The sequence below is a fragment of the Ambystoma mexicanum genome, chromosome 5p (assembly GCF_040938575.1).
Source record: "Ambystoma mexicanum isolate Mex_15411 chromosome 5p, UKY_AmexF1_1, whole genome shotgun sequence".
In the NCBI taxonomy this organism is placed as follows: domain Eukaryota; kingdom Metazoa; phylum Chordata; class Amphibia; order Caudata; family Ambystomatidae; genus Ambystoma; species Ambystoma mexicanum.
The window spans coordinates 715,138,819-715,165,861 of record NC_090930.1 but is presented as its reverse complement, the minus strand read 5'-3'; the positions used below and the strand labels follow the sequence as shown (position 1 = coordinate 715,165,861).

General features: G+C 47.7%; 1 protein-coding gene across 8 annotated transcripts in view; it reads left to right on the top strand.

The window, feature by feature from the left end:
- The window catches only part of LOC138481148 (zinc finger protein 250-like), a 729,359-nt gene that overhangs the window by 105,369 nt on the left and 596,947 nt on the right, over window positions 1-27,043 (top strand). For 5 of the 8 annotated variants that reach the window (XM_069613085.1, XM_069613084.1, XM_069613081.1 and 2 more), the window contains one exon: window positions 17,709-18,109. The exons of 2 other annotated variants lie outside the window; for them this stretch is intronic. In XM_069613085.1, coding sequence (XP_069469186.1) covers window positions 17,756-18,109 — 354 coding nt within the window. In that variant the 5' untranslated portion in view covers window positions 17,709-17,755. Of the gene's footprint in view, window positions 1-17,242; window positions 17,345-17,708; window positions 18,110-27,043 lie in introns of those variants that run through there. One more of the 8 variants, XM_069613083.1, reaches the window with a different exon arrangement.

The window sequence follows — 27,043 nt, the reverse complement described above, 5'->3', positions numbered from 1 at the left end:
AAAATCATAGCGTCCCTCAAACCATCAAATTGCGAAGGAGACTCCTGCCCTGCTGGTGTCATCAAGGAAGCAGCGAGCATCCTCTCTCCCTTTATCACGTCACTTATTAATGCCTCCTTCCATACCTGCACTGTGCCAACCAACCTGAAGAACTCCTGGGTGGTGCCTCTTTTAAAAAAAAAAAACACCCTTGACCCTAACATACCTACCAACTTTAGACCTATTACTACTGTCCCTTTCCTGCTGAAGATTATAGACAAAGCAGCCTATAATCAAATACAAAATGTCCTAGAGTCTAACAAACAGTTAGGTCTCCGCCAATCAGGCTTCAGGCCACAACATGGCACTGAAACTGCCTTGATTGACTTAAAAATGCAAATAGACGACCTCAAAGATAAAGGAAACTCAGCACTCTTGCTCCTTCTGGACCTGTCGGCCGCGTTCGACTTGGTTGACCATAAGATCCTATGTAACCACCTTTCCACTACATCTCACTTCTCACCAGAAGCCACAGCTTGGATTAAATCATTTCTAAGTAATAGATCGATGACAGTGTTCTCGGCATCTGCGGCTACAGACCCGCTCCTCATTACATGTGGAGTACCACAAGGATCGTGTGCATCTCCTACCATGTGCAACGCCTTTACCAAACCATTGTTTGATGACCTGGATCACTTGGGTGTCACCTACACGAACTATGGGGATGACATCTAGATCCTTATTCCCCTGACAGGTGACTATGCCTAGGACCTATCCCTGATCAACAGAATCTACCTTATCATTCAGGCATGGATGGCCACACATGGCCTCTGCCTGAATGATGAATAAACAGAACTTCTCCAAGCCACTCCCATCAACATTTCCAAATTAGGCGAACACTATCGTTCATTCAATATCGATGGTAACATAATAAAAGTCGCCAGCACAGTAAAAACGTTAGGTTTCTACCTAGACTCCTCACTAAACTTGAGAAAAAAGGTCAGCGCTACTGCCTCAGCAAGTGCCTATACCTGCAAACTAATCCGAGCATGCAAACACTTCCTATCCACGAAAAGCTGTACCACTCTGGCCAGAGCACTAATACTTTCAAAAATCGACTACTGCAATGGACTATACCTTGGGGCTAACAAATACATCACCATAAAACTGCAGATTCTGCAAAACAACGCTCTCAGGAGAGCCTTGAGCATTCCTCGAAAACATATTTCCTCCATAAGTAGAGACCATTATTGGCTCTCTTTTAAAGATAGAATTCAGCTCAAAACCGCATCTCTCACCTACAAATGCCTCAATAACGCAGCCCCACAATATCTCTCTGACAAGTTCGCTCCAAAACAATACACCTGACTCACCAGAACTGCCAGCTTGGGCTTACTACAAGTGCCCAGATACAAACTTCAAAAAGCAGGAGGTAATAGCTTCCCTGTCTTGGCCGCCCAACTTTGGAACTCTCTCCCCTCCAACTTCAGAACCAGCCAATCCCTTTGTAGCTTCAGACACAAAATTAAAAATTGGCTCATCTCTAACAATGACCCTTAGAGAGAGAGCCAAAGCATTGTCTATGTTTATATGCATTAATATCTTTTCTGTTACGTTTGCACCTATTTATGCTATCCTCAACGACTTGGTTTTCTCTGTAACTGTTGTGAATAATCTTGAATCTAACCCTGTACATATTGCCAGATATCTGATTGTATAGTTTATTTTTACCTATATTACTAAGATATTTTATTGTACAGTTTATCTCTGCTTGTTGTAACTAAGAAACGTGCATCATCTTGTACTGCGCCCAGATACCTACGGGTAAGGCGCGCATTATAAATAAAAAACCAAACCAAACCTTAAGTGGGTTGGATTGGTTACGCAGATGATTTGATAATCATGAACAATACCTTTATGGGAATTTCCTAAAGTGCTCAGGCAGTGTTTAAGTATGCAGAAATAAATGGTTTAAAAATAAATCTGGAAAAGACGCAATTTATGGCAGTAGGCAGAAAACTAACTGGCAGGGTTGGCATTGCCAGCCCCTTGGGACCCATTAAAAGAGTAACCTGTTACAGATATCTGGGTTATGATCTTACATCGGAAATAAAGAGAAATGAAATAGTGAAACAAAACAAGAGAGCTAAAGCACTATCTACTATGGCGACACTAACAATTTTTTCAAAAAAGGCAGCCGGTTACAGTCTAATGGGTATTCTTAATATCTATAAACAGAAGTTGTCTGCAGCAATCCTATGTGCTTTGGAAATGTCATGTGAAGAATGAGGTAAGTGAGCTGTCTGCCTTGAGGGACGTATTTGGAGAAGGATATTGGGGCTCACAAATTATACCCCGATTGAGGCCATAATATTTGAACGGGGCCGAATATCTTTGTCCACGCTCATTGATATAAATGGAGGCAAATTATATATAAAGATCTTTTTCGCCAAACCTAATTCCCTATTGGACATCATGAAGACTGCATTAGATGAAAATAAATGCAAGGCACTGCAGAAATTTAAAGCAATAAATGAGAAGTTTGGTAAGATAGGATGGAAACCCCACTGGGAGTATGGAGAAGGTGCTGTCCTAAAAGCATTAAAGAATTGTGCAGAAAAATGGGACTGGGTGTCGAGCCATGAAAAAGTATCTGCTATGACATCACTAAATACATATTCTGGGATGTATTTTGAGTATAAGCAGCCTCAAGCTTACCTAAGTCTCCTTCCTTCTCCGTTAACACGGAGGCTGTTTATGAACCTGCGGTTAAACAGAATGGAGGTACTGGAGGTTAGGGGTGCATGGCTTGGCTTATCCAAGGAAAAGCGGACATGTAGAATTTGTAATGATACCCAATGGATTGAGTCATCCAGGCATGTCCTTACCTCTTGCTCAAAAATGGGGGTACACCATGAGCGCTACCTGAGTAAATATGTTGAGAACTTGGACGATATTACTAGAGAAATATTCTGGCTCAGATGTGTATCGGGATACAGCCGTGGCCTCGCCATTGCAATAACACAGGTGTGGAAATGTGCCAGAATGTACCTATTGAGCTTTGAAAATGATGTGAAATTACTGGCAAATCTCTAGCTCTTCGAGTGCATTATTAGAGCTGAGGCAATTGTCTACCTATGATCGTCTCTTTGTTTCTTATTCTCCACTTCCTATATTGTTGTCTCTATTTTAAAGCTATCATTTATGATACTTTTATGTACTGTAAGGAAATCAATTGAATGCCTAATGAAGGCTTGTCCCCAATATTGCACGTTTACCTGAGACCAAATAAAGGGACACACCCTACTAGGGAATGAGACGAAGAGAATAATTGCAAGTGAAACAAATGTAGGTAAAGTCAAATGCAAGCAGAGAACTCTGATGCCCGAGTGTGCTCTGCCAAACAATACACAGGCAGCACATTATGAAGCAAAATAACGTCAAAAGTGATGTAACGACATACAGTATGAAATAATAGTTTTGATTGGTCGGGCCACATGGCACAGCATGCTCTACAGGTGATGTCAGGCTGTAACTGGCTGCTGTGTCTGAGTCGATTGGAGGGCACGTGGGCCCGCTGGGCTATTCTCTGCAGTGAAGGTCAGGTTAGAAAAACGCTACATATCTAACTGTCTAAGCTAGCATAACAGGAACTAATGGCATGAGACAAACATAAAATTCTAACATGAATGGGGGGTACTTTCAGAACCGCCTGGCAGATATACTGGGGTTTCAACCCTTGTACCCAGGCGCTCATAAACCACAGTGCCCCAAACCCAGGTGCCTGCCCTGTGGGTTTTAATCTACCTGATGCCTCATCATACGATGGACATGTGTTATTTCGACAGAGGATATATTGATGCATAGGATTAGGGCTATGGTGGGTGTCCTCATCTGGTCACTGCAAGGGGTTGGATGTGTATCTGTATCAAATGAGCAGAGGGACGGGGTAGGGGTCAAAGGGACAAAGGCAGATTAGTGGAGATGGATGTGCACTCGCGCTGGGGTCTTCTCCAGTCTCGCGGAGTGCAGTGAGCTCATCTGATCTGGGGTGATACTAAATGTTGCAACCATGAATGGCTGGACTTCCGTGAGAACCGGGCTTGTGCAGAGCTGGCAGAAGGTGGTGGGGGCTTGGTCCGGCTGTGTGAGGCACTGGACAGGGGAAAAGCAGTGTTAGAGATCATTTTTCGGGCCTGGTAAAAGATGGCGTCTAGTGTGTCACAAAATGGAGTTTCTAGGCATCAATAAAGGCTTGATTGTTTGCTTGTTTACGACTATTAATTAGCACGGGTTATAGACAGGAGAGTGGGGGGTGTCTCCCCCCTTAGCACACACGGGATCTATTCAACGCAGGGATTGTGAGGGGGGCGGTAAAAGACTGCTTCCCTCCCAACACTTATTTTATTTGTATATTTTATAAGTTTATTTCCTTTCCTTTTCCTTTGTATTGTGTGTAAAGGTTTATTTGAACCATCTTCACAATAAATTAAAATAATAGTGGTCCTACTGGGTTAATGAAAACCTCCACTTTGGCCCGTGTACTCGTGCTTTCACCCTAGTAGCCATATATTGCAATATCTGTATCCCACTCACCATCTCATAGGAACAATGTCTCGCCGTTGAAATGGCTGTAGCCTAAACATGTATAAGGTTGCTTGTGGACTTGTGCAGAAGGGATATGACCTAAACGCTGCGTTCGGACTGCTCCTTTTTGGGTGCCACCAAGCCTGATTTACATCCGGTCTTTCATATTCTAGAACTGTGTTGTAGGCTGAAAAACAATGGTTTCAGGGGATTGCAAAGAGCAATACCTGTGGTTATAATTTATTAAGAACCCGAAATAATGTGGTGTTTTTCCTAATTTGCCTTAATTCGCATGGTTATGCCCATTCGTGGGTTCCACATTTGCTATGCCTAGGTGTCCAAGGTATACTATATTGATGATGCCCAGTGGGACCTAAACATTTCTGGAGTTGCTTGTGGTCTCAGGCAGAAGGGCCTTTACTTGTCGTATTCTGCTGGACTGCCTCTTTTGGGATGTTAGAGGGCTCATATTCATTTAGCCTTTCCCCTTCTCTCATAGCATGTCACTCCAAAAAACTACAGATTGGACAGTTTCACGGAGCAATATCGTTTGTTTAGGAGTTATTTAAGCAATTGGAAGGAATTGGTGCTGTTGCTGGTCTAAAAAACTTTTTTTAAACTCCCAAAAATGTGGCCGCCATGTGTAAGAAAGGAACTACATGTAGTTCTTTCTCGCTTTCCGTAGTGGCCGTTGCCGAAGGGGCTGGAACAGCAAGTGTACCTGGAGCTGGTGAGGGACGAGGTGTCCACATGTTTAAGTCAGATTGGGGGTGGGAGAGGTGGAAAAGGTGGGTGAACAGGGCTTAGGGCTGCAAGGGCTTACCTGCCAAAATGGAAGATGCCGGCCTGCCGCTACAGACAGTGCTTTTCTGTCTGTCTGATTTTCCTGATTGGCTGGGAGGCCCGATGACGCCCCTTTTTGGGTGCTAATAACAAATCTCCATTACTCTACAGTATTATGATTCTTCTAGCTTCTATGGCTACACGCTTTACTACATCCCTAGCAGGTTTCCTCTCAACCAGGTGATTAAATGCCTACTGTCTATCTTCCATATCTTACTGTCTTCATGACGGTTCAAATTCACATGTTTTGGTGATGGGGAGTTTCAAATGCATGATCGATCGTTCCATCTCTAGATGTTCCATCTCTAGATCAAGTAAGATTGATTAAAGAGTTATGGGAATTCCTGAAGATAACCTTTTCCAAGATGCTTAGATAACCTCTTATTAGTTGCTGCTGTTTAGATAGACTTCTCCATATTGTATTTGGGCCATTTAATGTGCACAATTTGCACAAGAACTGCTAGATTTGAATTTTAGTATTTTACTATTTTCGCTCGTTTGCTTTTAAACATCATTGACTGTTTGAATTCACTGTTTTAGCTTCATTAGATAGCGCTTTATTGTGGGAACTCAATTGTACCGACATTAAGTTTCTCCCATACTCCTAGACGCCGCTTGTGTCTTAATTAGTTATCTGTGCTTACCCCATGACTGTTTGGCGCTAGAGAACTACAACTCCCTTTGGTTTTGTAGTCCTTGTGCCTTTTTAGTCAATTGCCAACCATGCCGAGGCGTTAGGGACTAGCTAGTCTGCTAGTGCATAACCCGTCTTCTCGCACTTGCGCTACCTCTTATTAATTGCTGCTGTTTAGATTGAGACTTCTTATTAATTGTATTTAGGCCATTTAATCTGCACATTTTGCACAAGAACTGCTAGTTTTAAACACTTAGATTTGAATTTTAGTATTTTACTCTTTTCGCTCGTTTGCTTTTAAACATCATTGACTGTTTGAATTCACTGTTTTAGCTTCATTAGATAGCGCTTTATTATGGGAACTCAATTGTACCGACATTAAGTTGCTCCCGTACTCCTAGACGCTGCTGGTGTCTTAGTTATCTGGGTTCCCCCACGACTGTTTCGCTCGAGAACTACAACTCCCTGTGGTTTTGTAGTCCTCGTGCCTTTTTAATCAGTTATCAGGCGCTAGTCTGCGATATGGCTGCAAGCACTCACAGTATTCCTCTCTATCTCATGGATATAGTCGCCGGCGAGCTCTCTGTCGGAAGCAGTCCAGGTACCTTGTTTACTGGATTGGGTGCCACCCTCCCTAGTAATAACGTCATGCCCTACCCCGACCCCTGTAGTTACATTATGTCCTGTTGTCCTAAACACAGACTCCGTGTGTGAGACAGGAAACAGGGTGGTTACTCAGGTTATAAAGGTTCCATGTAATAATGTCACCACAAAAATATCGCCATGCAAAAATATCGCTGAAAAATGGTCGTTTTTTGTGGCAACATTATTGCATGGAACATGCGGGGGACACCCCCGCAACCCCCAATTTTTTTTTGAATTTTTTTTTGAATTTTTTTTTTGCCCCTGTCGCCATATATATGGTCACCCAAATAATATCGCCACAACATTTTCCCGGCGATATTATTTACGGCGACCATATATGTGGCGATATTATTACTTGATACCGTTATAAAGGACACCCGAGATTACCAGCAAAAGCAATTGCACGTGATTACTAGGCCACAATCGGGAGTGGATGATGCCAAGCTGGGAACCCTCAAATTAGCTCTTTTAAATGCAATGTCCCTTGTTAAACATGCCATTGATGTGTATGATTACATTGTAGAAAACAATGTTGACATTATGTGTCTCACGGAGACATGGCTTTTGGACTCAGATTGTCCCATAATGGAGCAGGTGACCCTTGCTGGATATGTCTTCTTTGGTAAGAAACAGGTACTTGGATATGGAAGCGGCGTTGCTATTAATTTTTTGGAGTCATCTTGGTATGCACGAGGTCAAAGTGGATTGGGATGGATGTGAGATCCTACACACTGAGATGACCCTGAATCACAATAGTATTAATCTTATTTGATTTATAGCCCTCCTGGTGAGATGCCTCTGTTTAATGAAAATGTTATTCACTTGTTATCTCCCTTGCAGAAAACGAATTGTTCCACAGTTTTTCTGGGTGACTGAAATCTATGGAAAGGGGACCCGAGAGACAAGCAAGCTATGGATCTGGAAGCATCATTAAACAATATGAGTGTCTTTGTACATAACCCTGACCCTTCACACATAAAGGGCAACATCTTAGATTGGCTCGCCAGTGGAAATATCAAAGTGATAGATGTGGCCACTACTCAGTGTTTGGTCGGATCACTCCTTCTTCACAAGCTTGGTAGAACTCCCGGAATCCCATCATCATAAACATGAGGTACCTCGTAAGGTCCTTGGAAGAAATTGCCGAACAGTCAAGACTGCTGACTTAGCCGGGTGCTTGAGTGACTTGATGTCCCACACCACGGACGAAGACTCTCCTAATGTTTTAGCGAAGAGTTATAACACGCACCTAGAATTGCTACTAAATAGAATTTCCCCTCTCAAACTTAGAAGCGTCAAGGAATGTCCCAATCACCAGAAAGGGTTCACCTCAGAGCTTACCTCGCTTAAACAAAGCAAAAGGCAAGCTGAACATAACTGGCTCAAAGACAAAGCACAAAAAAATAAAGATGATTGGAAATTCAGGGAGAGAGAATACAAACTCAAGATTATGGAGGCCAAAGAAAATTACTATAATGACCAAATTACAGAAGCAGGAAATGAAACTAAATAGCTCTTTAAATTGTTCAAGGCTTGGGGAAAAACCCAATGCCTTGAATCAGACTATTAATCCGGACAAAGCGATTGCACTAGGGTTCAAAAAGCATTTGTGGACAAAATCACATCAGTGCGTGCAAGAAAATGCAAGTACCTGGAACAACTAAACTCGCTGGTTCCTTCTGACATTGCCGGGGTAAAAAAAACAAAAAGCCCAAGATCCTCTACCCCGTTTAACTTCTCCGCTGTAGCGGATAAAGAGGTAGCTGAATTACTGAGTGCTATGCACCCTACTAGTTGTCCAGGAGATCTGTTACCCTCTACACTCGTTCTCGAGCATATTTTGCACCGTTCCTCTGAAGATTCATTAATGCCTTCCTTTGCACAAAGTTTGGTCCGTGCGATTATTAAAGATGTGGTGGTTACCACCCTCCTGAAGAAACGAGGACTGGATCCGAAGAACTATTCCAACCTCAGGCCAATTAATAATACCCCTTTCCTACTTAAAATAATTGATAAAGTGTCCAATATGCAAACGCAATCTCATGTGAAGGCCATGGGCATCCTCCACAAGAAACAATCCGGTTTTCGGTGTGCCCATGGGACTGAGAGTGCTTTGCTAGACCTCCAAACCCATATGCTCTCGGCGTTAGAAAGGAGCGGTTCGGGACTGCTGATTCTTTTAGGCCTATCCGCAGCATTCAACCTCCTTGACCATAAAAGGCTGCTGCTAATATTTACATCCAACCACTCTGTGATGAAATAGAGTGACTGGGGGTATTATTTGCTAATTGTGCAGATGATTTCCAGCTCTCTATGGAACTCAGTGGGGATTATGCAATTGATCAAGAAAAGCTAAACAAAATCTACATGCTCATCAAAAGCTGGGCGTCCTCTAACTGGCTAATTGCTACTAAAAAAAAAAATTGCTGTGTGAAATGAGTCGCTGTGATCGAGACCTTCTGCCCTTTCCTTCCGCACAAACAGAACTATCTGAAAGCACCATCACTTTAAAAGTGACTTTCAAATGACAAACGGCACTCCAAAAACTGCTAAACAATATGACCCGATTTTGACCTGTTTGAGGTCATTGGTGAGATGTAATTGAAAGGGAAACCCTGTATACAATGTGCCATATGGTCCTAATTCAAGCAGCCCTTTCTCTGAACCAAAAGTTATTGCCTCTCACAAACCCAAGTGCAGTTCATGGTAATGATTGGAGTTTCCAGACTACCCTTTTACCCCACCTGCCAATTCAGAGCCTTGTTTTGTTGTAGTTGGGTTCTCCAGCATGGGGTCTGGCATGGATTCACATGCTCATGAATATTCCCCGTCGTCAGGCCGGGAATCCTCGGTATAGAAAAAATCAGTATCAGTTTTGTTTCTGATCTGTCTTTCTTAGTAGTAAGCAATCACTGGTCTCTGGGTCATACTGCCCCCAGCCAATGACTGCCCTCTCCCTAAGCCCCGCCTCCGGCAGCCATCCTCAGATTTTTACCGCACGTTCAAGTGTTGGGAGTCCTCGTGCTGTAGCTCTCGAGCTTTTGCTGCATTTTCACGCTTTTTCAGGAGATTTTTCTCATTTTTCGGTTAAATAGAGCCTCAAGCTCCACCGTTTCTACATCCGATCAACGGGGATCCGTTTCGGATGTTTTCTACGCCCCTCAAGGGTGAAGATTTCGTTGAGTTACGCCTTTGGAGGATTCCAGAAGTTCCGAGGCCTACCCCGGACATGGCCCAGGAGAAAGGAAGCTCGACGCCCGGGAAGCTGTTCAGGACCTGCCCTGGATGCCAGCTTCAGAATGTTTTCAAGGAGGACGAGCATTCGTTATGCCTCTACTGTCTCCATGAGGACAAGACGCACAAGGAGAAGGACTGTGCGTTTTGTGGGAACATGTCGGAGCGGACCATGAAGGATCGCCACCTCCGTCTCGCCAACTCGAGCGGTCTTCTAAGTCCTAAGGGTGCCCTGGGGACGGGGGCCCAACAAAAGGCTAAGCACCGCGAGTCCGCGGGCACCGGGAGCGCCGAACGGTCGGGCTCCTTGGCTGCCAGGCAGGGCGCATCCTCCCCGGCGCCGTCAACCACGAGCCAACGCTCTGGCTGGGGTAAGAGGAAGTCCGAGAACCCGGCGAAGCTTCTGGAGAGGCCCCGGTTGATCTCGAAGATTCCGGCAGAGGGCGAGCGAGGCTCGGACCCTCCCCCCAAGGTGAAGGCCCCAGGCGTCCAGAAGGTGATGATGGCCTTAATTCACCCGGCTAAGACCTCGATTGAGGATGTCGCCGCGGCCCTGGCTCAGCCTGTGGAGGCTGCACCAGTGGAGGCGCCCTCAGGACCCAGAGTCTCACTGCCGCCGCCGAGGTAGTCGTCTTTCAGGCCCATTGAGAAGACCCCCATGAAGTCCTCGTTGGAAAAGGTGGGTGAGGGGCTGGTGGCCATCGTGGATACGGACACGACCTCTGAAAAAGAGCTCATCGAAGTCGGGGAAGATGCCCAGCCCATCGGGAGGGATCCCGACGAGGGCGACGACGAGAGCGACGGTGTCGCCGGCAAGGCTCCTCAAGAGCCCTCGCGCCCGTCGTTTCCGGCGCCGCAGGACACCTCGACGGCCATTTTGTCAGCGATTCAGTCCTTATGCTCGGAGATAAGGACAAGGTTGCCCCTTCCCCCGACGGAGGTACCTGAGCCAGACCCGACGGGGGAACCGGAGCCAGGACCTTCGGAGAGTCCACCGCATAAGAGGAGGACGACGAGGAGGACGACGCATCATATGCCACCTCTCCCACCTCTGCGGCCTGCTCTGCCTTCCCCCCGGTCCACTACCCACGGGGATAATACAGGTACGGACACGGCTACAACGGGTACAGATGACGACGGAGGCGACGACGGGACGTGTCCCCCGTCACCCCCTGCTCGGGCGTCCCCGCCTGACGAGATTGGATCCTTTCATGCCATGATCTCCAGGGCATCCGAGCTTTCCAGCTCTGCCCAGAAAAAAAGAAGAAAGAAGGGTTCCTATACGGTTCCTAGCGGCGCGAGGCTAAAAGGAAGACGGTCCTCGCCGTACCGCTTCTTGATGACCTCTGGGATGAGGGGCTCGCCCTCCTCAAGACCTCTGCCACGGCACCGGCAAAGAGGGACCGGTACGAGAAGAAGTACCGGGTCCCCGATGCTGCCCCCTTGTGCCTTCGGGAACAACCTACCCCGGATTCGGTCGTCTCGGTGGCGGCAAAGAAGAAAGCTGGGGGTGCATCGGCCTCGACATGAACTTCCCCACCGGACGACGAGGGCAGGAAGTTGGACACGAAGGGACGACGGGTCATCTCATCCGCAGCGACGACTATTAAGGCGGCCAACGCACTGGCTATCATAGCCCGCTACGACAGGGAGTTGTGGTTCAAAATCGCCCCTCTGTTAGACTTCCTTCCGGACGCCAAAAGGGCTGAGGCCCTTGAAATCCTACAGGAGGGGGAGATTGCTTCGGACCACGCCATCACGGTGGCTACGGACATCGCTGACACCGGTTTCCGTCAGTTGGGCAACGGCGTTTGCTTGAGACGACGAGGATGGCTCAAGGCCACGGATTTCCGCCAGGACGTACAAACCAAGGTTTTGGACATGCCCTTCGACTGGAGCAACCTGTTTGGGAAGGCGGTTGATGAGTCCCTTCAGGCCATCAAGACAGACAGAGACTGTCTGGGCACTGGGAGTGCTCCAACAACGATGGCCGTCCTTTCGGAGCTCCGGAGGCAGACAAGGTGCCTCCATGGGATCCGGCAGTGGCTCCTCCACTTACCGCCAAGCGGCAAGATCTTCGTCCCAGGAAGCCTACAGGGGACGCGGCAAGTCAGGTGGTGCCCGTCGTCGTCGACAAGGAGGTCAAGGAGGCAAGGTGGCCTCCAAACAAGATTGAACCGACCGTGGGGTCGGGCCCCGGCCGAAGCACCCCGGTGGGAGTCCATCTCCACCGACCGTTGGGTGCTGGACGCCCAAGGGCACGCCCTCGAGTTTCAGAAGAAGTGCCCTCGCGTTCCACCCGTGGCCAGGAAGGAAAATCACGTCCCTCAACTACTGCTGGAAGTAAGGGTGATGCTCAAGAAGGGTGCCATCGAGCTCGTCCCAAAGAGGCTTCGGGGCTCCGGAGTTTACTCAAGGCACTTCCTCGTAAAAAAGAAGACAGGAGGATGGCGCCCCATCCTGGACCTACGACGACTGAACAAGTACATCAAGGCACAAAAGTTCCGTATGGTCACCCTCCAGCATGTGCTGGGACAGCTGGAGGAGGGGGATTTCCTGTCGTCGTTGGACTTGGAGGATGTGTACTTCCACATCCCCATTCCATTCGTGGTCCAAGGGCGGCACTACCAGTTCAAGGCCCTCCCGTTCGGATTGAAGTCGGCACCCAGGGTGTTCACCAAGTGCCTCGCACCGGTGGCGGCGCGGCTGCGCCTGCAGGGGATCCACGTCTACCCCTACCTGGACGACTGGCTCATCCAGGCAAGGACCAGGGAGCTCGCCGTGGAGCACACTGCGAAGACCATCCAGCTGCTCACAGACCTGGGATTCTCCATCAACTTTCCAAAATCCCACCTGGTTCCATCGCAAGTCACCCTGTTTCTGGGAGCCAAGCTCGACACAGTGGCGTGGCTGGCCTCGCCGTCGGAGGAAAGGACCAGGACCATTCTGGGCAAGGTGCAGAGGCTGCTGGCCACGGACATGGCCAGGGTAAGATCTATCAAGTCCCTCCTCGGGATGATGTCCTCCTGCATTTATCTGGTGCGCCTTTGCAGGCTTTGGATGAGACCCTTACAGGAGTTCCTAGACGCCTGCTGGATCCAGTCGACGGGCAGCTTCGAGGACAGGATCCCTCTCAACGAGACATTCCGTCAGGCGATCCGGTGGTGGAGTACCCGCGCCCATCTGTCGGCGGGCACGGACTTTCAGACCCCAGCTCACCAGGTGACGGTGACGACAGACGCCTCCCTGGAAGGTTGGGGAGCACACTCCGGAGATCTTCACGCGAGAGGCCTTTGGCTCCCGGAGGAGAAGTCTCTCCACATCAACATCTTGGAGCTCCGCGCAGTGTTCTGGGCCCTCAGGTCCTTTCTTCCGTCCCTCAAGGGCAAGGTGGTGAGGATCTTCACCGACAACACCACCACGATGTTCTACATCCGGAAGCAGGGCGGAACCAGGTCCCTGGCCCTATCCAAGGAAGCCCAGGATCTGTGGCATTGGGCCGTCACCCAAGGGATGTTTCTGGTGCCTCTTCATCTGGCAGGAATAAAAAACACGATCGCCGACTCACTCAGCAGGGAGCTGCGCTCGTGCCACGAGAGGGAACTACGCCAGGATCAAGTGAATCGGCTCTTCCGACAATGGGGCAAACCCCAAATCGAGCTCTTCGCGACAGCGACGAATTCCAAGTGTCGGAGGTTCGCCAGCAGGTTCCCCCAGCCGAGGAGCATGGTCGATGCTTTCTCGTTCCCCTGGGACGGCCTATTTCTTTATGCGTTCCCTCCGCTGCCGTTGCTGCTCCGGCTCATCAACCAGCTCATCGTCCCACCGGCGTGGCCGAGGCAGATCTGGTTCCCGGACCTTCTGGACTTGTCAACGTCCCCACCAGTCAAGCTGCCGACGGACGCAGACCTTCTCCCCAGAGAAGGAGGCGCAATTCTTCACCACAACCCGGAATCGCTGAACTTGCAGGCCTGGCTCCTGCAGCACTAGAGTTTGGAGGGTACGACATCCCGGCCGACTGCAGAGAGGTTCTTGCAAAGGCCAGGGTCAAGTGCTACGGACGGACATAATGGAAGAGGTTCTCTGTCTGGTGCCGTGCACAGAAGATTAATCCTCTGCGGATTACGGCCCCTCAAGTACTGCCGTACCTACTGTCGCTGGCCAAAGCTGGACTGGCTCACGCCTCCATCAAAATACATCTGGCTGCAATCTCCCGATATACCAGGACGACGGGACGGGCGTCCTTGTGGTCTCATCGCCTGGTGAAAGAATTCATGAAGGGACTATTCCGATCATTCCCGCCGGTGAAGGCTCCTGCCCCGGCGTCGGAGCTTAAGGTGGTGCTGACCAAGCTCATGGGGGCCCCATTCGAGCCTATGCATTCGGCGCCTTTGAAGTTCCTGTCGTTGAAGACCGCTTTCCTCGTGGCCATCACCTCCGCACGACGAGTGGGAGAGATCCAGGCCCTATCTTGCAAGCCTCCATACTTGACTTTTCATGACACAAAGGTGGTGCTGAGGACACACCCATCCTTTATGCCCAAGGTGCCGTCGGACTTCCACCTCAACGAGCCCTTGGTGTTGCCAGTTTTCTTCCCGTCGCCTTCGTCGCCGGCTGAGAGGACTTTGCACTCGCTGGGTGTAGCTAGAGCGCTGAAGTTCTACGTGGACCGCACGAAGAGTTTTTCAGAAGACGTCACAACTGTTTGTGAACTTTGGGACTGTGAATCAAGGGAAGGCTCTCTCAAAGACTTCCATTTCCAGATGGCTCTCCGGCTGCATCATGCACTGTCACCGGTTGGCAAACCGACAGCTGCCCGGCCGTCCGAGAGCCCATTCGACCAGAGCGATCGCTGCTACCGCGGCGTTCCTGTCTGGTGTGCCGCTGCTGGACATCTGCAGAGCTGCGACGTGGAGGTCGACGCACAGCTTCACAAGATTCTACTGTGTCTTTCGGGACTCCAGGGAGGAGTCCAGGGTCGGCCAAGCAGTGCTGCGCAACCTGTTCGCCTAAGGTGAGCCTGGTGAGGAGGTAAGAGTTGCTTAATGTTGAGTTGTTGTATTGCTTAATGTTGAGCCTGTTGCCACCTCCCGTGGTTGTGCATGTGTGTACTGCTATGTATTCTCTTATTCATGAGCATGTGAATCCATGCCAGACCCCATGCTGGAGAAGGAACAAGTTACTTACCTGTAACTGTTTTTCTCCAGCGTGGGTCTGGCATGGATTCACATGCGAACCCTCCCGCCTACCCCTCTGCGGCTCTTCACTTGGTCATACTGCCACTTTACGTGCTACCAAATCTGAGGATGGCTGCCGGAGGCGGGGCTTAGGGAGAGGGCAGTCATTGGCTGGCGGCAGTATGACCCAGAGACCAGTGATTGTTTACTACTAAGAAAGACAGATCAGAAACGAAACTGATACTGATTTTTTTCTATACCGAGGATTCCCGGCCTGACGACGGGGAATATTCATGAGCATGTGAATCCATGCCAGACCCATGCTGGAGAACAACAGTTACAGGTAAGTAACTTGTTCCTTATGGTGCACGGGTCTAATCATGCCTGTGACAACCTAAGCCAGCAATATGCAAGCTACTTCATTGATGGAGGCCATATTCCTGTGGCCAGTAAGGTCAAAACTCTCGGCACCTTCATGGAGGCCTCCCTCAATGCGGACGCTCATGTTAACTATATAGTCAAGTATTCCAACTATTACTTAAGAGTCCTGAGACAGATCTGCCCTCTGGTTATGAAAACAAATCGGGAAAAGCTGGTTCGAGCTATCATCCTACCACGGCTCGATTACTGCAACTCGCTACTTGGGGGAGCAAGCAAGGAATATATGAACAAGCTTCAAAATGATGCTCTACGCATAGTGTACAACATTGCACATAGAGACCCAGTATCCACGGCCCGTAGAGAACTCAGTTGGCTGCCTGTAGTAGACAGAGTACAGTTTAAGATACGCTGGGCCATAAGTGTCTGTTTGGGAGGTATCACTACATATTATCCCCACCAAAAATATTGCCGTATATATGGTAGTTTGGAACGGCCACAGGCAAAATTTTTGGAGGGGATAGTTTTGTGTTTTTTTGGGAGCAGGCGTTGCGGGGGTGTCCCCCGCTCCTTTAAAAATAATGCGTCTGTTGCAAGGGTGTCCCCCGCAGGTTGCATGCCAGGGCGATATTTGTGCAGGGATATTAACACATGGAACCGTTTGGGACTACACCGTGCTACCTGAAGGTGAAACTAAACCAGGTAGAAGCCTGAGGCCCTCTGGTGCCAATAGTTTAATTGTCCACGGGTTCAAGAAAACTCAAGGAATGGGCAGTCTTTTCTCATTTTGATCGCACAGACCTGCGGAAAGAAAAAAATAATACTTTCAGGAAACGTTTGAAAACCAGACTATTTGCTTAGGCAGGCCTTTGCGTTCTCCTCTGTGCTCGTGTGTCTTCGTATAATGTAACGCCTGGATGCCTATGGCTTTGGCGCTCTAGAAATACATACAAATTAGAGTACCGGACGAGTCCCATGCCTCTCTTCACTGTTTCCCTCTGCCCTCTTATTTGTCATTACACTCTGAAGCTATTTTGCACGTGTGTGCATTGAACAAACTCCTAATGAAAGAAAGAAGATTAACTAATTGTTAAAAAAAAAAGCACCAAAAAAGCACCTTATTGTATCCTCACCTGAGGTACTTTTGGTCTCTCTAGCGCAGTCGTATTTGCCTCTCTGAGGCCTCGAATAAAGCAGGGTTAACAATTTGGGGATAAACAAAAAGACACCTACCATCCCAGATTATATTTGGCATCACACAACTTGTTCCTTCAGCGATGGGCCACCCATCACAGCCGCAGATTTAATTGGGTACTGGATGCAGCATGTTGCCTGGGTCTCTCCACTAGCAATGTGGCACAAAAGGTACATACAAGCATGCTCTAGAGGCATCACTCTAGCCTGCCCTTAAAAAGGTAAGAGTGCTTTCTCTCGGCAAGGTCTTCAACGCTTATGCACTACATCTAATAACTGATTTGCGTGTCAATAGACTAGCACACGCAACTCTACAGAGAGGTGCGTGTCAAAGCGCATAATGTCAGGAATCAATGTTGGGCATACCAGCACACAACTCGCCCGCAAGTTGAGGCCCTATGATTAATTTTCCAATGCTAAGTATAAACTTCAGATTGAGAAAGCAGTATGCATTTACTTATTCTAAAAAAAATTGATGTTGGCATTACCACTTTTCCTTTTGCTTTCATTCTAATAATAGAAAGACGGTACTTACTTGGAGAGGTTGATAAGGGTCTCTTAATTTGTTTGTTCAGATTTCTGCAAAAAGGGGTGTATTTGACTACAATAACACAACCTGTTTATCTACGGATACCCGTTTTACCTGGAAACTGAAGGAAGCATGTCATATCAGGTAACCTTTGAAAGAGAAATAGATTTTGCTACGTTTGAGCGCTAAAGTGCTTGCCTTGTGGTACAAATCTAATCTATCGATATAATAGAAGGCCAGATGTATGTTTGTCAGATGCGGTCATGCGCAGTAGAGACTATGCCAATTCGCATAGCTTCGCCTGTTGTCACCGCTAGAGGGAGCTGTTGCCTTTGGATATATAGTGGTCCTACTGTGTTTATGAACACCGTCTGTATCCCACTGATTACGTTCCATGACCATGAAAATGTTACACTAATAAAATATATACATTAAAACAAATTAAAATTTGATTTTTCACTATTTCTCTAATATAGCAAAGTAAATAACTTTTTTTTTCACCATACAGAGGGCTTTCTGTAGTTACAATTATTGTCAGCATATCACTACTCCACAATGCCTCCTAAGAGAATTTTAACACATGAAGATGCAGAAAACGTTAAACGCCGAAGAAATGAGGCTCAACGTATACGTCGGACAAATATGACCGAGCAACAAAGGGCAAGTCAACGTGAAAAGAATGCTGCTAGCAAACGAAAAAATAGGGCCACTATGACGGCTCGGGAAAAAGCTCTCCGACTGGACATGCAACGATTACGTACTGCAGCCCGTAGAAAAAATATGACAGATGCAGAAAGAGACCTTGAAAGGGAAAAAAATCGTGAACGCAACAAAAATGTTCGCGCCACTATCGCCAATCAAGAAAATGCCGCCAAACGGAAATTTAACGATGTGACTGTGCAACGAAGGGCAAGTCAAATTTATTTTCTATTAACATAAATGACATTAAAATATACCATTATAATATATATTTACACTCTGGAAATGTCTTTCTTTACGCACTTTAGCCCTGTACATGGGCTTTTACACTAGTACTGCTATACAACATAACTGTTTAGTTTGGAACTTTGATTCTCAGAGGAGTGCCAACCAGTGTGTTGAATGGTTGCAGTTCATGAGTTGTAAAGAGGTTTTACCAGCCAAGGAGGTATTCAAAGATTTCACTGTAAATTTGAGGAAGAAGCACTGGCCGAATAGTTGAGACTCTTGGTCTAACTCAACCGTGTCACTCTTTTTGCTACAAAGGCGTGGGATGCAAAAATACTAGCTACAATTTTGAACAATTGCTGGGGAAGGCTCCAAGATGGAAACGTTCATCTCCTGCATGGTGGTGATTTAAATCAGTTGCCGCTATGCTCAGATAGAACCCTGTGCTGTTATTCTATAAACATTACTCCTGCCACAAGTAAATCAAAGTCTTATAAAATATGTTCATGGACGTAGGGACCTTAAAAACAGTTCATTGTATGGCTTGAAAAGGGAATATTATCTAGTTGTGATCTTGTTACTGCCTTTAAAGTAATAACTGTTCGTAACTAGGTTATACTTGGGAGACCAAGGTTGGAAATGGGCAATTGCCACAAAGATTCTTTTAGAGAGGCATTAAGATTGAATGCGCTGTTTGTTGATTTGCACAGAGTACTGTACATGGCCATTAACAGTAGCACCTACAACACTTTTTTAAAAGGCAGCATACTTATTGGCTGCAAAGAATAATTAACTAAAGTAACAGGCCCTAAGTATATAAAATGTGCTTAAAGTGCAAAGAGTCAATGCAGGCACTGTGTAGTTGTCAGTTGTGCTCATGAAATACTTTGAATGCAAAACGTTTTATTAAAGTGGAAGTTCACTCAAAATGTTATTGTCTCAAAAGATGGCCATATTAAAAATAATATACAAAAAATATTTTTAAAGAAAGTTCCTATGAAAGTTTCAAAGTAAGACATTTCAAGCACTACGAGGCATCCATTTCGTGAAATGAATGAGCCTCCTCAAACGTTCATGTAAAAGACATATTTGCATTTTTTGAAATGGAGAAATCCAACATAAAATCTAACAAAAAAAGTATTACAATGGATGATGAATGTGTTCTGTTTTTACCTAACTTACTTAATTCTGCCTGTGATACATTTGTCAATATTTTCATCGAGTGCATTCAGTTTTTAGGGTACATTTAGTCATTTACATGAGCTTTATGGGATTGTATTTTGTTTACGTCCTTTTGGTGGGCATTTTGTCAGGAAGATCACTGTGAAACTCTGCACTAGGAAAACATTTATGCAATTAGTTAGAGCCGTCCCTGGAGTTCAGGCAGATTTGTGCAGTGGCACACATTAGTTTACTGCGAGATTCCTCAGAAAAAAGATCAGAATTCTCAATTGATTTTTATTTGCATTGCAAACAGACCATTTTATAGTCGCTCTGTCACCCTTCACTGAGACAAATCTTTAAGCAACGGCAGAGTCTGCTTTTATTCCACTGCCTCGCTGTTTGTGATTTACTGGCCCAGTCCAGCCTCCCATTTCTATTGCCACAGGGTGTGTGTGCGTGTGTTACAAGGATAGCCCTACTTCCATCCCCTTTTGTTAGTGCGCGTTTCAACCTGTACAATGGCCGCCTTGACGGGTCAGGTCACAAATAAGTATTTTATTGCAGCGGCCGCTCCCTACCTCTCTCCTACCCCATGGTCAATGCTGCTTGTGAACGCTGCCATCCAACGTGCATAACAACCTTAGTTGCCCTGAGGCCAATCATGGCTTATGTCAAAGTAGTTCATAGAAATCAACTTGAACACTTCTTGAACGCTGAAAATAACTTTGGTTATTAGTCTACTTCATCATTTTGATGTTTGATGCTTTCAGTGCAGCCTAGAAGGGAACCATTGAAGGGGAAATCACTATTCATCCCAATCCCGCCAAACCCCCACACTCCCAAAAGACCATCCACTTCACCTGTATACTGGAACATAACGAGCCCCAGATGTGTTTTTTAGCTAGTTCAGCCCAAGTGAGACACAGCAAAGGTCCCTAGACACAACAGGCTTGGAAGCCCAATCCAGGCAAGCCTGGGTCGTTTGAGGAGGCACTCTGAGGAAACCAAAAATGATGTAAGCCAATACCTATTACCCTTTTCCTTTTAAAAATAAAAAGAAATTGTTTATTAATATAAACCTTTCACACTTTAACAGTTGATAAAAGGCAATATAGAAAAATACACATGATGCCATTTGCATCCTTTATTTAAATACAGGCGGAACAATGCTTTTTTGATCATAAAAGAACATACAATAGATAAGACATCAGATTTGATGGGAAGCCACAAGCTTCTTAAAATGGGGTGAGTTTGAGGGACATTCTGACCAGGTTGTGGAGGGCAGTAAATGGAACCGTCACCGGTGACCATACATAAGTAGACATACATAGATTAAGGACAATGAACATTTGACATTTTTAAGTGCAGGTAGGTGGTACGGCCAGCTGTGCACGGGTGTGACCATGATGGGTGAAGTGCTAGATAATCAGCAGAGGAGTGAGGGACAGAGGCAGGTTAGAGGCGAGGAAAAATGTTTAGCTAGCAGGCAGATGAGAGGTAGGTTAAGAGGGGTACTCGGAGGTAGGCTTTTAGTTTGCTTTTGAACAAATCTGTGTGGACTGTTTCTCGGATATCTTGGGAAAGAGAGTTCCATGCAAGTGGAGCAAGAAGACAGAAGGAACCGAAGGGAGAGGAAACAAAGGGAGGGTGAGGAGCCACAAGTGTAGTCGAGGTGGCAAAGCCGAGATTACGAGAAGGCTTGTAGAGTTGGATAGAAACAGTGGTGCCTTACCGTGGATAGATTTGTTAACCAGCAGAAGAAATGTTAATCTGGCCCTGTTTTGCCTCATACATTTATTATGTCAAACATTTGGTCTTCACGTCTTCATTACAATACTCTTTTTTTCTGGTTACAGTATCATCAATAGAGGAAGATTACTGAACTCCTCCCATAAAACCCATGTCCCCCTCTATTCCTTCCCCCATCATCAACTTGCGCCCAACTTCCTACGCCTTACTTATGCCCATTCCAGCATACACTCAGTGTCCCCCCCAATGCTCTATGGTGGCCCAAAGTCAGAACAAACTGCAAGCTTATCCCAGACCTCATGCCACACTGTGTACTGCGTCACTCCCCCCCTCCCCCCCCCCGGTCCCTCCTCCAGTGTGCGTGACTGTGAGGCTATATCCATTTCAGCCTGCACCCATTTGCGCATATGTATCCGCCGCACGCCCTTTTTGCCCCACCCTTTTGGCCAATAAAAGCCCCAGCGATACCACTCCAAGTACAGCACAGTCAAGCTTACTCTTCTTAGCGGGCCAAAGCCTCGGTATACAATGCTGCACCGAAAATGGAATCCTTACTGGGACCAAATTGAACATTTCTTTGTGAACATCTTCCCAGAACCCTTTAACCCTATCACAGTCCTACCACATGTGCAGAAAAGTCCCATCACCCATACGACATCTCCAACAGGACGGGCTCGTACTGTGTGGGGGGGTTATATTCAGCCTCACCAGCGTGATGTATGCCCTTCTCACAATCTTGTATTGTATCCACTGTAAGCGAGCATTTCTAGAAAGCTGCTTAGCATGCAGGAGAGCCCTCTTCCATTCACCCTCCGAGAATACCTCCCCTTTGTCCCTCTCCCATTTACCCAGAAAATGCATTGCTTTAGTATCCAGTGCGGACCTATCCGCTGCATGTAGTTCTGAAACATTCCTACCACCCTCCGTCAGTCGCACCATCTCTACATTTGTTACATGTGTGCGTGGTCTGATGAGGTCATCACTCCTTTCCCGGCGGTGACCTCTTCCCATGTGGCCAGGGGACGGCAGCCGCTACCGTATCCTGAGGGCGGCTATATGAGGGAGGACCACATGCAGAGAGGTGACCCTCAGACCCTCAAAGGGGTGACATGACATCATCAGATGAGGCATGGTATCCCCCTTTTCCTTTTAGGGATACCCTTCTATTCCCCATGCCTTAATGATCTCTTGAAATAGCTCCCTTCAACCATCCATGGCATGGGACCTACCGATAATACCTTCCAATCTTATATACATAAATTACCAAGAACTGACTACTATTTCCATGCATGTGAAAGTACTCTGATAAGAAAGCGAATGGAGCGATGAGGGTCAGTAAAGGCAAGAAGCACAAAACGCGCTATAGTAATTACGAGCACATGATGGGAGCTGGGGCATTCATTTTCAGAATCCTAATTGGCTGGTACGAGAGAGACGCTGCTTGGGAAAGCCTCCGACCGAGGGATTGCTGTGTTACAGAGAAGCCAGTGGATCCAACCGGCTCGGGGAGAAGACCAGAGTAAGAAGACTGCAGGCGCCGGTTCCGCTGCGTCGAGGCTGAGAGAGGAAGAGGGATGACTTCCTGGCGATCGCAGGAACCGGAGAACAGTAGCTATGCCTCCCTAACACGGAGAACCACACAGCTGGAAAGCAGGATCTGTAAGGGACGCGGAAGCCACCAAGCGAAGTCAGTGGGCCCAGGTAGTCTGGACGGGACATCGAAGCGCTGCTTTGTATTGACTGCAGGAGAACCGAAGAATGCCACAGAAAGCCAGGATGGAAACTGGGACAACGTGGCGCTTCGGCAACCATATCAAGGACAAAAAAGATTAAATGAAGCGCATAAAAGGGAATGTGAAATCCAATATTTTCAAAAGGGAAATAACAGAATGAATGCAAGATATATACAATTTTGCAAGTGTGTCAAGTAAATCTCTGGCAGGAGAGTATACCGGGTAAAGTCAAGTTGGCTAATGTGTAAAGTGAATCACATGAGGAAGTTCTGGTAGGAGAATGTACCAGGCAAAGCCAAGACTGTGAGTAAAGAGTTACATTGAAACCTACTCACAACTACAGCAGACTCAGAGTCCGAGGAATAAACTGCATGAAGCACTGAAATAAAGACCATCTCAAAGAGCTGTCATCCACGAACCGACATGAAGAAACACTTGCGAATAATGGTGACATGGGTGGGCTAGAAGGAAGAGGGGATAGGCTGAGAGGCGCTGGGGTTATTGTTGCACCCAATTGGTGCATGTTTATTTGATGTTGTGTATAAACCCAAAAAATAAAGTAAAAAAAAAAGTGGAAATGAAACCTGGCAGGGGACTACACCAGGTGTCCCATGAAGTTGGGATTAAGAGCCCATTTGTTTAATATACAAGTATTCTTTTATTTTTTTTTTGTTCTGAGAATTCCATGGAAAATGTATGCCCTTAGGAGTTTAAAGTATCTGTAGCTGTGAACTTTATCCATTGGTAACTTTTGTGTTGGAGTTACGCCTTTCTTTTTGAACTTGAACATTTGTGCACTTTCAAGGACAAAGAAATGACCTTGAATGTGAGGGACAGAATAGTAATTCGGACACAGAACATTTTGTTTTGGACATCTTGAAATCAGACGGACCCTTAGATTTGTTTGAGTTGGGGAAATACCGCTTAGAGTAGGGAAAGCGAGGCATTTTCCAACCCCTTTTTATTTTGAATTATAGTCTATAGCCACAAACATTAGCTCTCTGTGTCCGCATCCCATTCCTGGCTCTTCACAGAGGCTTGTCAGGGAAACCCTCCCATGCGGTCTGCACACCCAACATTACAGTTGCAAATTCCGAAAATTCAAGTGCACCATCTGGTGAGCTGCCCTAAATTCTGCAAAAGTAAAGACTTTGTCATCCTTGTAAACATCCCTGATCGAACCCCCTCGTCCCAGTCATTCCACAGTGCTTCTGCCATTCCGGCGAGATGTGCGCCCAGCCTACTACAGGTCAGAGGTATTTCAGCCAGAAATAGAAGACTCTATCCTGGAGCCTCAGTGGCCGTCCACCAATCTCTCTGTCTCTGTCTCTGTCTCTGTCTCTCTCTCTCTCTCTCTCTCTCTCTCTCTCTCCTAGCCCCCGCAAAGGGGCCACCTCAGCTGTGATCCAACTCGTGAGTCGGTCTTGATGGGGGCTAGTGAGACAGTCCACCATGTGCTGTATTGTAGATGCCCAGTAATATGCTCTGAAGTCTGGGGCCCCTATTCCCCCCCCGCCCGCCAGATGTTGCAGCATGGCAAGCGCAACCTTCCATACCTTCCCTTTCCGCAATAGACCAATCCTGTTCCTGTGAAGGGCCTGGAAACAAGTTGCGGGTATGATCCTGGGCATCAGCTGGAACACATACAGTAGTTTAGGAAGAGCAATCATCTTCACAAGTGCAGTGCACCCCAGCAGTGAGATTGGAAATTGCAGCCAAAAGTCGGCTAGTTTTTGCCGATATACCCATTTCATGTCTGCAACTACCATCACACTGAAGTACAAATATACCCTTTCAGGAGTTTCCATCCCGTACTGCTGCTCCAACTCCCTACCCTCCTCTGTGTCAAGCTGATTGGCCCGAGAGGACCGCGTACCTGTAGTCTTGGTGGTTGGTCTCGCAGAGGTCGCCAGTCTGAAGTCCGGGAACTGATGAAATAGCGGCACGAGGAATCAGCCTCTCCACCACCCAAAAGAGAAACTGGGTGAAGGATGGACCAACTCCCAATGTCACGAAAGGCACTCTCCAGATATGCGTGACAAGAGGATTGTAGGCTCAGATGGATGGAATCATAGTCCAGGTGGAGCTAGTAGTCAAGACCATGAATCTTCCAAGAACCTCAGTGCAGCGACAGTTGGTAGATAGACCAGTGTAGCAGAAAGGTATTCGCAGTAGGCAAAAGGAGCTTGGCTGGTGCTGATGGTTCCAATGGTACACAGGATAAAGTTCGGAGTCAGGCAAGACAGGAAAGAGTGAGGTCAGTTGGAGCTTGCTGTCTGGCCAAATAAAGAACTGTATACACGTGCCCAGGATGGAACAGGAGAATGCAGGCTAGCATAGGGTATGACCCATATACACAATAGATGGTAGATGACTCAGGACAGGACTCAGGAAAGGGCTGAGGGAAGGCTGACCCAGGACAGGACCCAGGTAGTAGCTGGAGGCTGGCTGGCCCAGAACAGGGCCCAGGTAAGGACTGGAGGCAGACAGGCCCAGGACAGGACCCAGGTAAGAGCTGGAGGCAGGCTGGCCCAAGGCAGGACCCAGGTAAGGACTGGAGGCAGGCAGGCCCAGGACAGGACCCAGGTAAGAGCTGGAGGCAGGCTGGCCCAAGGCAGGACCCAGGTAAGGACTGGAGGCAGGCAGGCCCAGGACAGGACCCGGGTAAGGACTGGAGGCAGGCTGGCCCAGGGCAGGCCACAGGTAAGGACTGGAGGCAGGCAGGCCCAGGACAGGCCACAGGTAAGGACTGGAGGCAGGCTGGCCCAGGACAGGCCACAGGTAAGTAGAGAGGCAGGAACAACGAGGCGAGCGAAGCGAACCGCGTTGAGACGCGACCCGCTTTGACTCGCGGCCCCTTTTATGGGCCGCCGGCGCCCGAGAGGCCTGGAACGCAAGCCGTTCCGTTTCCGGGCGCCGGCGAACCCACAACGAGGCTTGGAAGGCAAGCCCCTCCAAGGAGGCGAGCCCAGTCCACGGCGCATGCGCGGAACCGAGAGAGAGGTCCTCCGCGCATGCGCCGAAGGCCGCCGGCCCCGTAACCCGTCGCTCCCCTCCCGGCGAGTCCCCAGACGCGAACGCGCGGGTAGACTCGCCAGGAGGAAATGGGAGCGGCAGACCCCAGTCTCCCGCGTGACATGACACTATGCCCCCTCCCAGGAAGACCCGGGGCCCCAGGTTTCCAGGGGAATCGTACGTAGAACTCACGTATCAGCCGGGGAGCATGCACGTGCTGGCGCGGTTCCCATGTACGATCACAGGCTGGGTACCCCTTCCAGTCAACCAAATAGTGGAGCACCCCTCTACGGTAACGGGCATCACAGATCTCGTGTACCTCAAACTCAGGGACGCCCTGCACCAGAACAGAGGCCGGACGAGGAGAGGTGCGGCCGTAATCATCGACCACATAGGGCTTCAACAGGGACACGTGAAAAACGGGATGTACAAGCCAAGAAGAGGGTAGGCGAAGACGGAAGGCTACAGAGGACAACCGTTTGGTGATAACAAAGGGTCCCAAATATCGAGGGGCCAGTTTGACGGGCAGGTTGCGGAGGGGCAAGTTCTTTGAGGACAACCACACCTTGTCACCCTCCTGGAAATTAGGTTCTGCACTCCTCTTCCTGTCTGCCTGTCTCTTCATCCGATCCTTGGCTTCACTCAAGATCTTGCGTGCCAGTTCTTGTTGTTCCCGGATGTGTAAGACCAGGCCATCAGCAGAAGGAACAGTACTAGATGGAACTGGTTGAAAAGGCATCAACCAAGGATGTAGACCAGTGGAACAGAAGAACGGGCTGACTCCAATGGAAGCATGAACGGTGTTGTTGTAGGATACTTCAGCCAGATCTAACCCATCTTTCCAATTAGACTGTGTGGCATTGGCAAAACAGCGGAGGTACCCCTCCAAAGTCTGATTGGTCCTTTCGGTTAGCCCATTGGTCTGTGGGTGGTAGCCTGAGCTTAGTGCTCTATGTATTCCCAGATGACCACACACCTGTCTTCAAAATGATGAAAGGAACTGGGTTCCTCTATCCGATATGATCTTCTCCGGTAGGCCGTGCAACCGGTAGATGTCGTGCAGAAATGCTGAAGCCATTTGAGTAGCTGTAGGGATTTTCTGGAATGGGATGAAATGGGCCAGTTTGGTGAAGCTGTCCACAACCACCATTATACAGGTGTACCCTTCTGATGGAGGCAAATCCACAATGAAATCGGTAGCGATTGTATGCCACGGATAGGGAGCTATTTCAGTGGGCATTAACAAACCCAATGG